The sequence below is a fragment of the Dunckerocampus dactyliophorus genome, chromosome 15, assembly GCF_027744805.1.
Source record: "Dunckerocampus dactyliophorus isolate RoL2022-P2 chromosome 15, RoL_Ddac_1.1, whole genome shotgun sequence".
Taxonomy (NCBI): domain Eukaryota; kingdom Metazoa; phylum Chordata; class Actinopteri; order Syngnathiformes; family Syngnathidae; genus Dunckerocampus; species Dunckerocampus dactyliophorus.
The window spans coordinates 15,833,735-15,846,149 of record NC_072833.1 but is presented as its reverse complement, the minus strand read 5'-3'; the positions used below and the strand labels follow the sequence as shown (position 1 = coordinate 15,846,149).

The window sequence follows — 12,415 nt, the reverse complement described above, 5'->3', positions numbered from 1 at the left end:
AGAGGGCGCCCATCTGCCACACATCCTGACTTGATGAGGAAATGAGCACTGAACACAAATAAATTTTTTTTTTTCTTTCCCCTTCCCGGCGCCCTGGGCAATTGCCCATATCACCCATAGCTAGAATCCGCCACTGGTCATCCCCTTGTGTTGATGGCATTCAAGTGAACTTTTCGCCTTCAGTGTTGGATTCCAGCATGATTGCACATGTGGATGAGGCAGCCATCTTTTTTTAATTTATTATTACTTTACCTTGCTTTCTTTTTCTTGTATGTGCATTTCTTTCCAGCGGCAGCCTTTTGTGCGTGAGTGTGACTGTAATGTTTGTGAAGTTGATTTCTTTTGTTTCTGCACCCCCTTGCGTGCACGTTGACTCTTTTTCCTTGCACATGGGACTGCAAACTCTCTTTACTTTTGTTTCTCATGTTGTCGCGTCCCCTTGCAGCTTGTCAGTGTCCATGGTAAAGCAGATTTTGACGATGAGGCACATAGCAGAACAACATATCAGTGACAAATGATGTCAGATGTTGATTTTTCCACAGCAAGTACATATCAACTTAAAAGCGGAATTAAAAAATGGAACCAGAGAGGCGGATATTTTAGTGATTAAATGTCATTTGTGCTTAAAGACTGTTTTAATTTGTTTCTTTTCCATTTTATTTGAATATGTAAATATGTATTTTGAATATCAACCACTGTGTTCATTTGATATGATTAATTTATTTAATGCCAATATATTGTTTTTATGTGCCCTAATGTTTGATTAACTGGCAGTGCTGTGACTAAACCATGCAAATGTTACAAATGTGTTTGTTGTTGACGGTCACCGCTTGTAAGAAGACTTTTTAATGGGGGATTCTGAGGTTTGGCAAAGAGACATGTTGGATTTCTGTGTATGTTGTACAGTGTTCCACACTGTGGATTCCTAACAAAGAATGAGTGGAACACTTCTGCCGATGGTTCTGGAGTCTGCATGATGCCATAAAACTGTTGGAGGAGGAAGTCATTCTGAATTGTTGTTGAGGGGGGTTTTCCAGCAAAATGTTGTTTTATTCCAATGAGCGTGAAGTTGCTGCTTGTTGTCATGATTTAAGAGTCAAATGTAATGCCATTTTGTCATTGTGCTAAAATGAATATAAATACAGTATTATATTTAAATATATTTGCTAACCTACACTATGTTGGCTGTGCATTTATTTCATGTTTTTTTCCAATGCAGTGCTGTTGTTGCGGCATAAGCATTCAATACAATTATTTCTAACATTAAAATTAATTGATTTTGTATTTTGATTTGTATTGATTTTGCAAACGTATGTAATATAGGTTTTAATTAATAAAAAAAGGTTGTATTTTATTATATTTTAACAAAATCAATCGAAAGTGCGGTTGCGAAACACATGACCGTCAAGTGAATTGTTACCATAGCAACCGCATGACCATAGGTACTCGTTGGTCACAGACGGTCACCGAGATAACGCAAACAATTTTTGGTGACTGCACAAGTTCCGCAAATTGAAGCAGCGACAACGGAAGGTCACCAAACCGCTTGAGACGTTCTTTGCTTGGTGAGTTTTGTGAGGTAATACTATGCTACCAATTAGCCTACTAGCTGCTAACCTGCTAGCCTAGCTAGCTAACTTTCAAGGAGCTTCTGTGTGAAGTTCTAAGGCGGGACTCGTATGTGCCTGTCTCCACCATTGACAATAATGTGATTTTGAAGTGTTGTACTACATTAAACTGTACTTAAAACTGGAGTAAAAGTACAGTATTTTTAAATGTATTTTATTGAACACTTTGAAGCCAATATTTTAGACAAATTCCAGAATGAGCAATTTGCATATCAACATGTTACAGCCTACATAAATACAGGACGAGATCAGGATAAACTAGTGAATGGAGACAGTTACAAAACTGAAAATAGAAAATAAGTACACTAATGAGAGAACTATTCCCAACATAAATGCACAGTGTCACGTTCCCAAAATAAATGTACTACATTTTCTATGTCAGCGTTACAAAAAGTCATCATTAATAGGGTATAGTCCATTAATGATCTTAAATTGTATTTTTGTATAAGAATTGGAGGAGTAATGTATTTTGTGCTTATTTTCCATATTTCTAATACAGTCAATTCTTCAAGGATATAGTCTCTTAATTTTAACTGGAGAGCATTTATTAAATAACATATTCATATATTTGTAGGTGGAGCTACTGTCACAAAAATCAACATCTTAAGTGTAAAGATTCTCAGACAAGTTATTTCTGAATATATCTTGTGTCACCAAGGTATTGCTATGTTTTTCATTTTCTTGCTGCCACCTTGTACAACAACACTGAAACTTTTCACAAAACCTTTCATGTGTTCAGAAAACACCACCACTGCCCATAAAATGTGACCAAATTCCTTGAGAGTACCTGTCTTCCATATCAATTTCCTATTAACAAGTGTATAGTGGTTATTACATATGGGTGTTTTATGTGGAGTGAAGTTGTGTTTAAACATTAATCCATTATAGTAGGGCCAGTTGATGAAAATCAGATTGGCAATGAATCAAGGATAGACTTGATTGGCAATGTGTTAACTGAAAGTCACAACGCAGGAGAAAATGTGTCCCTCCCAATTTCTGAAATGTAACAGTTGGAATTATAAACAAAATTGAGTGTGAATTCTCAAGATACTGCACTGTACAATTTTAACCACATTAATTTTAAAACTCCATTCATTGCATTAAAGCAGGGGCATCAAAGTCGTTTTCACCGTGGGCCACATCGCAGTTATGGTTGCCCTCAGTGGGCGCCATGTAACTGGGAAAGCATATACAGTGGTGCCTTGGTTAACGTCATTAAACTGTTCCAGAAGGTCCAACTCAAACCAAAACGGACTCTAACCAAAGCAAATTTTCCCAAAGAAAATAACGTAAATCCAATTAATCAATTTCAGACACCCAAAAATGTTAACACAAAACACATTTTATAGTTTTGCATGCAGAAAATTATGCAAAAATAATTACAAATGAATGGATAACTGAGCTCTTAATATCACTTTTACCTAGGAATTGGCCACCGATCAGTATTGGCCGAAAATTGCGTGATCAGCATATGCCGATAAATGCCTTCCAACACCGATCACAAAAGCCAATCACCTGTGGCTAGCATTATTGCAGGCCGCAGCAACCCTTTCGTGCAGGGTAGTAGCGTCTAGGGCAGTGTCGTCTTCCCACTTTCATTCAAAATAAAAGCAATCATGTCTGCCGTGTAGTAACTGCTAACACATGCCACGAAAACTATCTTGCGGGGTTAGCACATCAAAAGCTTTAATACGGCATTTGAAGAACAACACTTGAGGGAGTCTGGTGAGTTTTGAAGGCTCACGGCAGCTCACGTCAAATGGCAGTTAACGCAGCCAAGTGGCTAACACTCACCCGTATGTGTGTGACAGTCAGACGGCTAAGATAAGCTAAAATAATTGACATCACTGGACGCGAGCAGCCTTTCTCAGCAGTGGAAGACACCGCATTCACCAAAGTCTCCTTAAAGAACACGTCTCATCCTCTGGAAGTTTCACGAGTCTTCAAAAAGTAAGTAAAATATGTTTTTCTCTAAATTAAGGTGATTTTATGGTTCCTTTTTTTCATATCGTATAGCCAGTAGCAGGGATGCAGCCAGGAATTCTCAGTCCCATGAAAAAAAATCACTTTGATGTAAACTGCACTTTTTAAAAAATTTTGCCCATCATCCACAATCCTTATGTGAAACATGAATGCATATTTCTTTCCCTTTTCTGTGCGTTCTAAAGCGAGAAAATGAGTTAACATGACAGAACTAACAATGGACATCATGAGACCCACCCATTTCGACTATAACGCCCTAAAAAGCTCTCAAAAAACAGTAACAATGTTCCATTTACATAACAGACCTGTATATTAACCCAGCTACAGCGATATTGTTATTGTAGTGGCTAACACGAAGAATTATGTTTATCTTGAGTAACACAACGTCTCGCTCGTCTCAGCATCACTCACATTGCCTCAAGCCACTGCAACGGGACAAACAGAAGAGGGGATACTACTGGCTTTCAGCTTCGTTACGAATACTCAACAATATGCTCATTTGTATTTTTTTCCTGAGGACTGGAGCACAACTCTTGTGCTGTAAGACACTGCCATCCCAATGAGAGCAGACATTGTAATTGACTGTTTCTCATTATACACTAGGTCCCCAACTTACGAACATCCGACTAGCAAACATTCGCGGATACCAACACAATCCAACTGGTCTATATTTTCATGTATTTTGCCTTATAACTCCATATTTATACTGCTACATGCTTGACCAGTTGAGGGCACTGTGACACTGCTAATGGGACCAACAGGAGGTTGGTTGAGGACGAGGAAGAGGAGAGAGAAAGGCTGATGATACAACCCAGACAGAGCGTATGATTAAAGTTTATGAAGAGTTAATAGGCCTGCTTAATTCTACGCCACCCACAGAACACTACCCCTTTTAGAAGAGTCTACCGACGACGACGATTTGTCCTTTTTTTCAATATCTCCTCCTCCTCCTCCACTACCAACGACGTATGCTCGACCACTCCTCTTCAAAGGTAAATAACATTTATCATTACGTATTATTATATAATTGTTCTTATTGTTTTTTTCAATAATTATCCTTGTTTAATATTACTACTACATCCATACTCATATTTACATACCTGTACATACGCATACACTGTATATGTATACAAGTACATTTAGTACATACAGTATATCATTGGTAATATTACCTTTTCCCCGACTTAAGAACAATTTGACCTGCGAACGGTTGTCTGGAACCAATTGTGTTCATAAGTTGGGGGCCTAGTGTACTGTTATCACTGAAACATTTAGCACTAGTGCTAAGGGGGATAAGGGGGCGTGTTACTTGATAACCTGTAGCTCATCCTCCATATATTCAGGCTTAAAAGACAAGGTTCTGGTTCCTCATTTGTCCAAAAGTAGTCGTCGCTGTTTCTATGCTGCTGTTGTTGACTGAAGTAGCTCCTGTCGGCAATGTGAAATCAATGCGCCTGGGAACGAAGTTCCGGTAATGTTTAAAATGATCAGAATATGGTTATGGCCCAAAAATCAGGTTGCGTCGCCTCAGAAATGGCGTCCTACAGGGATCAGTCCTGGCTCCCCTCTTATTCAACATCTATATATGCCACTTGCCACCAACAATCACCCAAAAATTTGTGTACGCGGATGAGTTGGCGATCATGCATTCTGCAAGAAACTGGCAAGCGTTAGAGGGGTCTCTTACTCAGGACATGGTGACTTTATCCACTTATCTCCAGAAATGGAAGCTGAAGCTCAGTGTAATCAAAATGGTGATGGCAGCTTTCCACCTTTACAACAAGGAGGCACAATGTGAGCTTAACGTCACTGTTGATGGACGTTCTTTGCCCTTCTCTGCCGAACCAACATACCTCAGCATTAAGTTACTACATAGGGCGCTCACATTTCACCGACACTTGGAGACACTGCGCAAAAAGTTAACAACACGCGTTGAGCTTTTGAGACGACTGGCTTGATCGAGCTGGGGTGCTGGTGGTATGACCCTCCGCACAGCTTACCTTGCTTTGGTCCACTCTGCCACTTGTGTACTGCATTCCCGCTTGGTGTCGTAGTGCTCACACTCGTCAAATAGACAAGCCAATTAACAACTCTTTGCACTTAGTGACTGGATGCCTGCATCCCACACCAACGGACAATCTGTACGTATTAGCAGGTATCCAACCATCTGAACTTTGACGAAAGAGAGCCACACTCTCTCTAGTATGTCGAGCACTGGAGCCCAGGCATCTCCTGCACGACCGCCTCCTGTCTCCTCCTTTCGGACACCAGGAAGACACCAGCAACTTAAATTGAGACACCCATTGGTCACTGCTGCACTGGAATTTCTAAATGACCTCAATCAGTCAAGCACCAATGCAGCACACTGGGCGGACTACAAATGGAACATGGAGTGGTAAGAAAGTTCTTCCAGACTCCATGCTTTCATCGCTGATGTCAGTACAATACCACCAGGAATATGCTTTTCCAGGCCCGCTTGGGTCAAGCTCGACCGCCCTCGAACCAGCGTTGGTCTCTTCCGCTCATCTGTACAGATGGGGAATGGCTTCCACTGCAGCCTGTGAGTGTGGTGCGGAAGAGCAGACTGCAGACCACGTGATAACTGCCCCATTTATCGTCATTACAATGGGGCTCAAGGTTTGACAGCTGTGGACAAGAACTTGGTCAGCTGGCTGACAGATAAATAAATGCCCATCTATCTAATGCGTTTCCCCCCTTTGTGTTAACATATACTCCACCCGAAGAAGAAAAGAGGAAGGTTGCTTCTCCTGAAAGGGTTACCAGAGAGGGTGTCGTCACTTCAAGGCGCATGACGCACAGACTACAGTGATTTGAAGCTATAACCATACAAAAATATACTGCAAACACACTGAATAAACTGGAGAAACACTGTCAAATGTAACCAGTGTAGTACACACACAATTAACCAAAAATGAGCAAGACTATATGCAAATGAGCTGAGCTCTGCTTTGACACACAATCTGAACTTCAGAGTATTTGCGTGACACTGATTCAAAATCAGAAATCAGAAAAGGAAGGTACAGGTTGTCTTGGAAGACATTTCGCCTCCAATCCAAACAGGCTTCATCAGTTAATGCTCAATAACTAGGTAGTACAGCTCTAATTTGACTAGATAGGGCGGCTCTATTCTGAGTGGTTGCTGTAGGAGCCAAAGTATTTATCCTCTAAAAGTAGAGGCATACCTGGAAAAGAACAGTTTCACTCTTTTGTGGTGCACAAAAAAAGATGCAGTGGAGTGGGGCCACTTCCAGCCAATGACAGTTGTTTGGGTGGAATGACCTTGTTAGCATTTCATTCAGATGTAGCAATGGTCACAGACGGACCGGAAGCCAAAGTGGCTGTGTTGTGTTCATTTGTTAAAGGATAAATTATTGAATGTTTTAGGAATTGATGAATAGACAGAAGTGTATGTGGGAGATATGTGGTGTCGCAGACCTCCCCCCCTGTTCAGAGATAGTTTCTCAACCTTGATGTAGCTGGCTTCCCTCACCCCTTTGAAACCATCTGTCTTCTCTGTCCAGAATATGTACATTTTTGTACATGTACGTACATATGTACATGTGCCTGCTCGTTTACTAAAAAGGAAATGGAAATTCTTGTGTTGATTATTTAAGAAATGAAATGCTGATTATTATGTCCAAACTTTACTTTGAATAAAAACTATATCCCCTAATTAAAACATCATGTCTTGGATAATTTGACAACACGCAGTTTGTTATCTTCAGGTTGGCATGGAGCGCTATGAGTCTCTGGGTCTAGTCGGAAAAGGCAGTTACGGCACAGTGCTCAAGTGCCGCCATCGTGACTCAGGCCGCCTGGTCGCCATCAAAAAGTTCCTGGACTCTGATGAGGATAAGGCAGTGAGGAAAATTGCCCGCAGGGAGATCCAGCTGCTCAGAGTAACTGTCAATCAAACCTCCCGGTTGTCCATTTAGGGTATAAATATAATTTCTTGTCTGTTGTTGTCATGAAGAAACTAAGGCATGACAACCTGGTGAACCTCCTGGACGTGTGGCAGCATCGGCGTCACTGGTATTTAGTCTTTGAATTTGTGGAGCGCACTCTGCTGGATGATTTGGAGCAAAATCTGCTAGGACTGGACCTGAACACCTGCCGGCAGTGCTTCTTCCAGATCCTGAGGGGGGTTGCCTTCTGCCACCAACAAGATGTTAGGCACGAGTAGAATGAGCCCCATGTAGTGACATTGGGTAAGGCTGTACTTCATCTCCCCTGCAGGTCATTCACCGTGACATCAAACCTGAGAACGTCCTCATCTCCAGGGGGGGCGTGGTTAAGCTGTGCGATTTTGGCCTGGCACGCACTGTGGCCTCACCTACCGGGGGCGGATCCTACACAGACTACGTGGCCACGCGTTGGTACCGAGCTCCTGAACTGCTGGTGGGGGACACAAAGTACAGCAAGTAGGTGATAGTGTGTGGACATGGAGGCTGCTCATGGATGGAGATTTCCACGTGTGTGTTTCGCGTGTGCAGACCGGTAGATGTGTGGGCTGCAGGCTGCTTGCTAGTTGAGATGCTAACAGGTCAGCCTCTTTTTCCTGGAGACTCAGACCTCGACCAAATATACCACATCGTGAGGTTCTTTGGTAAGTCCAATCCAATGATTATTTCCCACACTTTGGATTATAAACTCTTCTCTTTGTCCCTTTAGGTAACCTGACCGCTCATCACCAGGAGTTATTCCACAAGAATCCCACATTTTCTGGTATCAGGCTGCCAGAACATTCCAGTAGAATTCCTCTGGAGCAGCACTTCTTATTGGTGTCACCTGACGCTTTGGATCTGGCTCAGGTTCCATTCAGACACCTGCTCAGGCACATTTTTAACTTCATCTCAGCTTTTGTGTGGTCTTCCAGGAATGTCTCCAGATGGATCCAGAGAAACGAGTTCGGTGTTCAGAGCTGCTAGAACATCCGCTGTTTACACGTGACGACTTCCATGTCAGGTAACAATTCCTCTTTGGACAAACATGCCAGGAAAGTCTTGATGAATTCTAGGTCTGCTCAGGTTTTTGGATGAGCTGAGAGCCAGAATCCAAAAACAGCACAGAGAGAACGCAGCACTCTCGAAAATAAGCAAAGCCTCAAGACAAGAAAGAGACCAAGACGATGAGCAAAGTCGGAGAGGCAAGGATTCTAAAAACATCCTTGGAGACATGCAGGACAAGAAAAACATCAGGAAGGAAGATGACAAAGTGGTGAAAACAAAAGTCAAGCAACCTTCAAAGCAGTCTAAAACCAGTCAGAAGACCTCAAAACCGAATGGTATCAAATCCCCCAAAATATCAGGATCAAAGAGTATGGATAGTGGACCAAAGATGGTCACCACCATGAAAAGTAAAGCAGGAGCCACCGCAGGTCATACATCAAAAGACCACATCATGGCTTTTGATGTCAGAAAGACCTTCAACTTGTCCTGGAACCCAACAAAGACCACCTCAAATGTTGTTCAAACATCCAATCAGTACACATCTTCTGCAAATAGCCTTTCAAAGAATATCACTGTGGGCCCCTCAGCACAGTCCACAGTTCTTAAGGACATCCACAAACTGGCCAAACCACCTTCAACTAAACCCTCACAAGATATCTGCCGACTTTCAAGGTGCCTTTCCACAGCTGGAGAATTTTCAACGGACAAGAACATGAAGCAGGGGGACCCAATGACCAAAGCTGCTCAAAGTCACCTTCAGGTACCTCAAACATCCATAATCCCACGATCCAGAGCAACATTCTTATTGACTGAAGCTCCTAAAGCCATGGTCATGGAAACTGAGAAGACAATAGTTGGCTCAAATAAAGAGAACAGCTCCAGGTTTTGGGTGGGACAAGCCAGAAACACAACAAAGAGCTTTCCGGAAGCAAAGAAAGACTCAAATGCTATTGCATCCACCATTCTGGATTCACTTTCAGTCACTGTGACACCAGATTGCACGTCTTCCACTCGAAGCTCTCTCTTCCACTACAACATGGATGCCACAGAGGTTTGTGAATTCGAAGAGGATGCCTCCCTGGTTCCACCCCCTCAATATGCCCCTCAATCATCAACGCCCACCCTGCTCATGCGTTGTTTGATCAGTGGGGCTGCCAATGATAACCTGGATCCAAGACCCCAACCTGTAGCACACGGTCTCTGGTAGGAAAGAGGAACCCATTAATTTACTGTTGCCACGGTGATTGATATGTTGTTAGTGTTCTCATGCAACTGTTTGTTACAGGTGGAGGTATCACAGTGGCCTTTACTGTCAGCCGCTTCAACAACCTCAGGGAACGCTCACCTCACAGGTGACACAACTTGCACATCCCACCTGTGCACACCACAAGGATTCTAAACATTTCCCCCCCACAGGCAATGGGAAACGCAGCCTTACTCCCGCTAACGCACTGCTGCAAGAACAGCTACAAGAGTGGCTGTGGAGACTCTGTTGTGCCCAAAACAAAGTCGGACGTTCATTTCCCGGATGTGAGGAGTTCAGTGCTGCCAGAGCTTAGAGAAAAAGAAGGTACAACACAACAAAAACATTCACTTTTTGTGGTCCAATGAGTAGAAATAGCTGCTGGCTTACAACACAAAAGTATGTACTCTCTTTTTTTAGGGAAATACAGCAAGGTTCTGAGGAATGACAGAGCGCCACTTTAACCTCTCCATCACGGACACACAGACACACGCACACACTAACTATACAGAATGTTGCTAATTGTTGCTAATTCAGACATGAGCCAAACAATGTGTTCCTTGTATTTTTATTGTATTTACCACCTAAGCACAACAATGAATATTATGCAAACATCATTTTAAAACAATTCATTGAAAAAGTAAAACATTGATGGAACATTTAAAGCACACTTGATGCCCATCCATCCATCCATTTTCTACCACTGTTCTTCGCGTCGGCAGCAGTCTCACTGAAGAAGTCCAGACTTCCCAGTCTCTGGCCACCTCTTCCAGTTCCTCCTGGGGAGACATCGAGACATTCTCGAAAAAAAAATAATAATAATAATAATAATTTATGTCTAAGTATTGGAAATTAGATGAGGAAAAGAGGGCATACAATTACTTACAATTTTAAAAAAATAGTGTGGTGTCATCACCTAGCTGACTGATTAAGATTTGATTTTTAATCATTTTAATTCCCTCTATAAAACTCTTCCTAATCAAAATACTGTAGCTGCCATGTCTTTCACCATTGCCAACAGGGTGAACTGCCACAACTTGATTTACAGATTAGATGTTATTTACTGTATTTATAAAGAACCAATATATATCAATATATATTGATGATCATTTGACAGGTAAATATGTGAGATTGTAGCCAATGGGTGATTTTAATCGCCAGTCCCTTGGCAGGTTGATGTTAAAAAACATATTCAAAAATCAGTACATAAAATCAAAATATTAAAATACAGTCGACCCTCGTTTATTGCGGTTAATTGGTTCCAACTCTGCCCGCGATGTGAAGGAGCCTTCCAGTTCAGCCCTTTTTTCCCACCATGACAATCCGTTATGACCACATTAGTGCAGATGATGCACCGATCTGGCTACTCACTCATGAACAAGAACCAAAGATTTTTTAACTCCACCTGAGGAAAGACCTCATTCAAAGGTGCAATCCACCCTTTTCTGACTGAGAACCTGACGTGCTGAGTGTCATCCCAGAAGCTTCACACTCAGCTGTGAACTGCCCCAGTAAATGCTGAAGGTTGCCGACCGATGAGGCCATTAGGACCATATCATCTGCAAATAGCATAGACGAGATCCGAAGGCCCCCAAAATGGACTCCCTCAATGCCTTGGCTGAGCCTAGAAACTCTGTCCATAATGAATTTGTTTACATTAAATTCAATTAACAGAGAATGTAACATTTATAAAGCCTGAATTAAATTTCCAAATCATCGCTAAGATTCATCACTGGAGTCCTCGAAGAAAGGCTTCACATACTATGGCCCAGAAGGCTGTAACCATCCACATGACCTCTTGTGTTGATGAGGAGGCGACACAACATTCCTGTGGTTCTGAGAGAAGCCACTGGTGCTAACTGGCTCTCCTGGAGTTAGCTGTTGTCTGAATGGTGCACCTGCGTTTTTCTTTTTAAGTGATGTGACAGTGTTTGTCGCTGTAGCAAACTGCTGCAAAAGTTGGTCATTAATGGAGTCATTTCTAGGTCAATGCATGCTGTTTCTTGATGGTGGATGGTAACGTTGTAATTGATGTAGGGTCTGAGAAGGTTCTGCAGGTATTCTCCATGGTGAAACCATTGATCTTTGAAAGCTCTGACTGCTCCCTAAAGTTTACCTCCCTGGCCCACTGAAGACATCTGCTGCTATCTGATCTACTAGCCTTTTGCATTTTTTATGAAGTTGTCTTTTGATACTAAGACACAATCTTCTTACAAAGGCGTGTGTGATTAACTACTCAGCATCAGTGGGACTCTGAAGACGTTGAAGGAGGAAAGAGGTGATGGGAGGGAGATAGGGAAGACATCTATATTGTAAGTTTTAACAGGCTTTGTAAGAGTTGGAACAGAGTTTTGATGATACAGTACCACCTGCTGTTACCCGAAGTAGAGCCACATTTTTCCTGCATTTTGTTATGTTTTGGAGGCAAGTGTCATTTTACATGCACACAGTTTCAAGGTTTGTCTCTTAACTCAAAGTTGACTTTTCCTCTTTTGCGTAAAGCTCTTATCAATCTTTTCAAAGCTAGTAAGACACAAATAGAAATAGAACAAATAATATGTAAAGGACGTGGACATGAAATACAGAAAGAT

General features: G+C 42.0%; 1 protein-coding gene across 1 annotated transcript; it reads left to right on the top strand.

Moving 5' to 3' along the window:
• The first annotated feature begins 1,317 nt into the window (after positions 1-1,317).
• LOC129168145 (cyclin-dependent kinase-like 2) lies at positions 1,318-10,574 on the top strand. Its single transcript, XM_054753076.1, has 11 exons — positions 1,318-1,565; positions 7,358-7,531; positions 7,606-7,800; positions 7,869-8,053; positions 8,126-8,238; positions 8,304-8,443; positions 8,509-8,597; positions 8,660-9,784; positions 9,867-9,933; positions 9,998-10,151; positions 10,245-10,574. The coding sequence occupies exons 2-11, from the start codon at positions 7,364-7,366 to the stop codon at positions 10,286-10,288; spliced, it is 2,280 nt and encodes a 759-aa protein (XP_054609051.1). The 5' UTR covers positions 1,318-1,565; positions 7,358-7,363; the 3' UTR covers positions 10,289-10,574.
• The last annotated feature ends 1,841 nt before the right edge of the window (positions 10,575-12,415 follow it).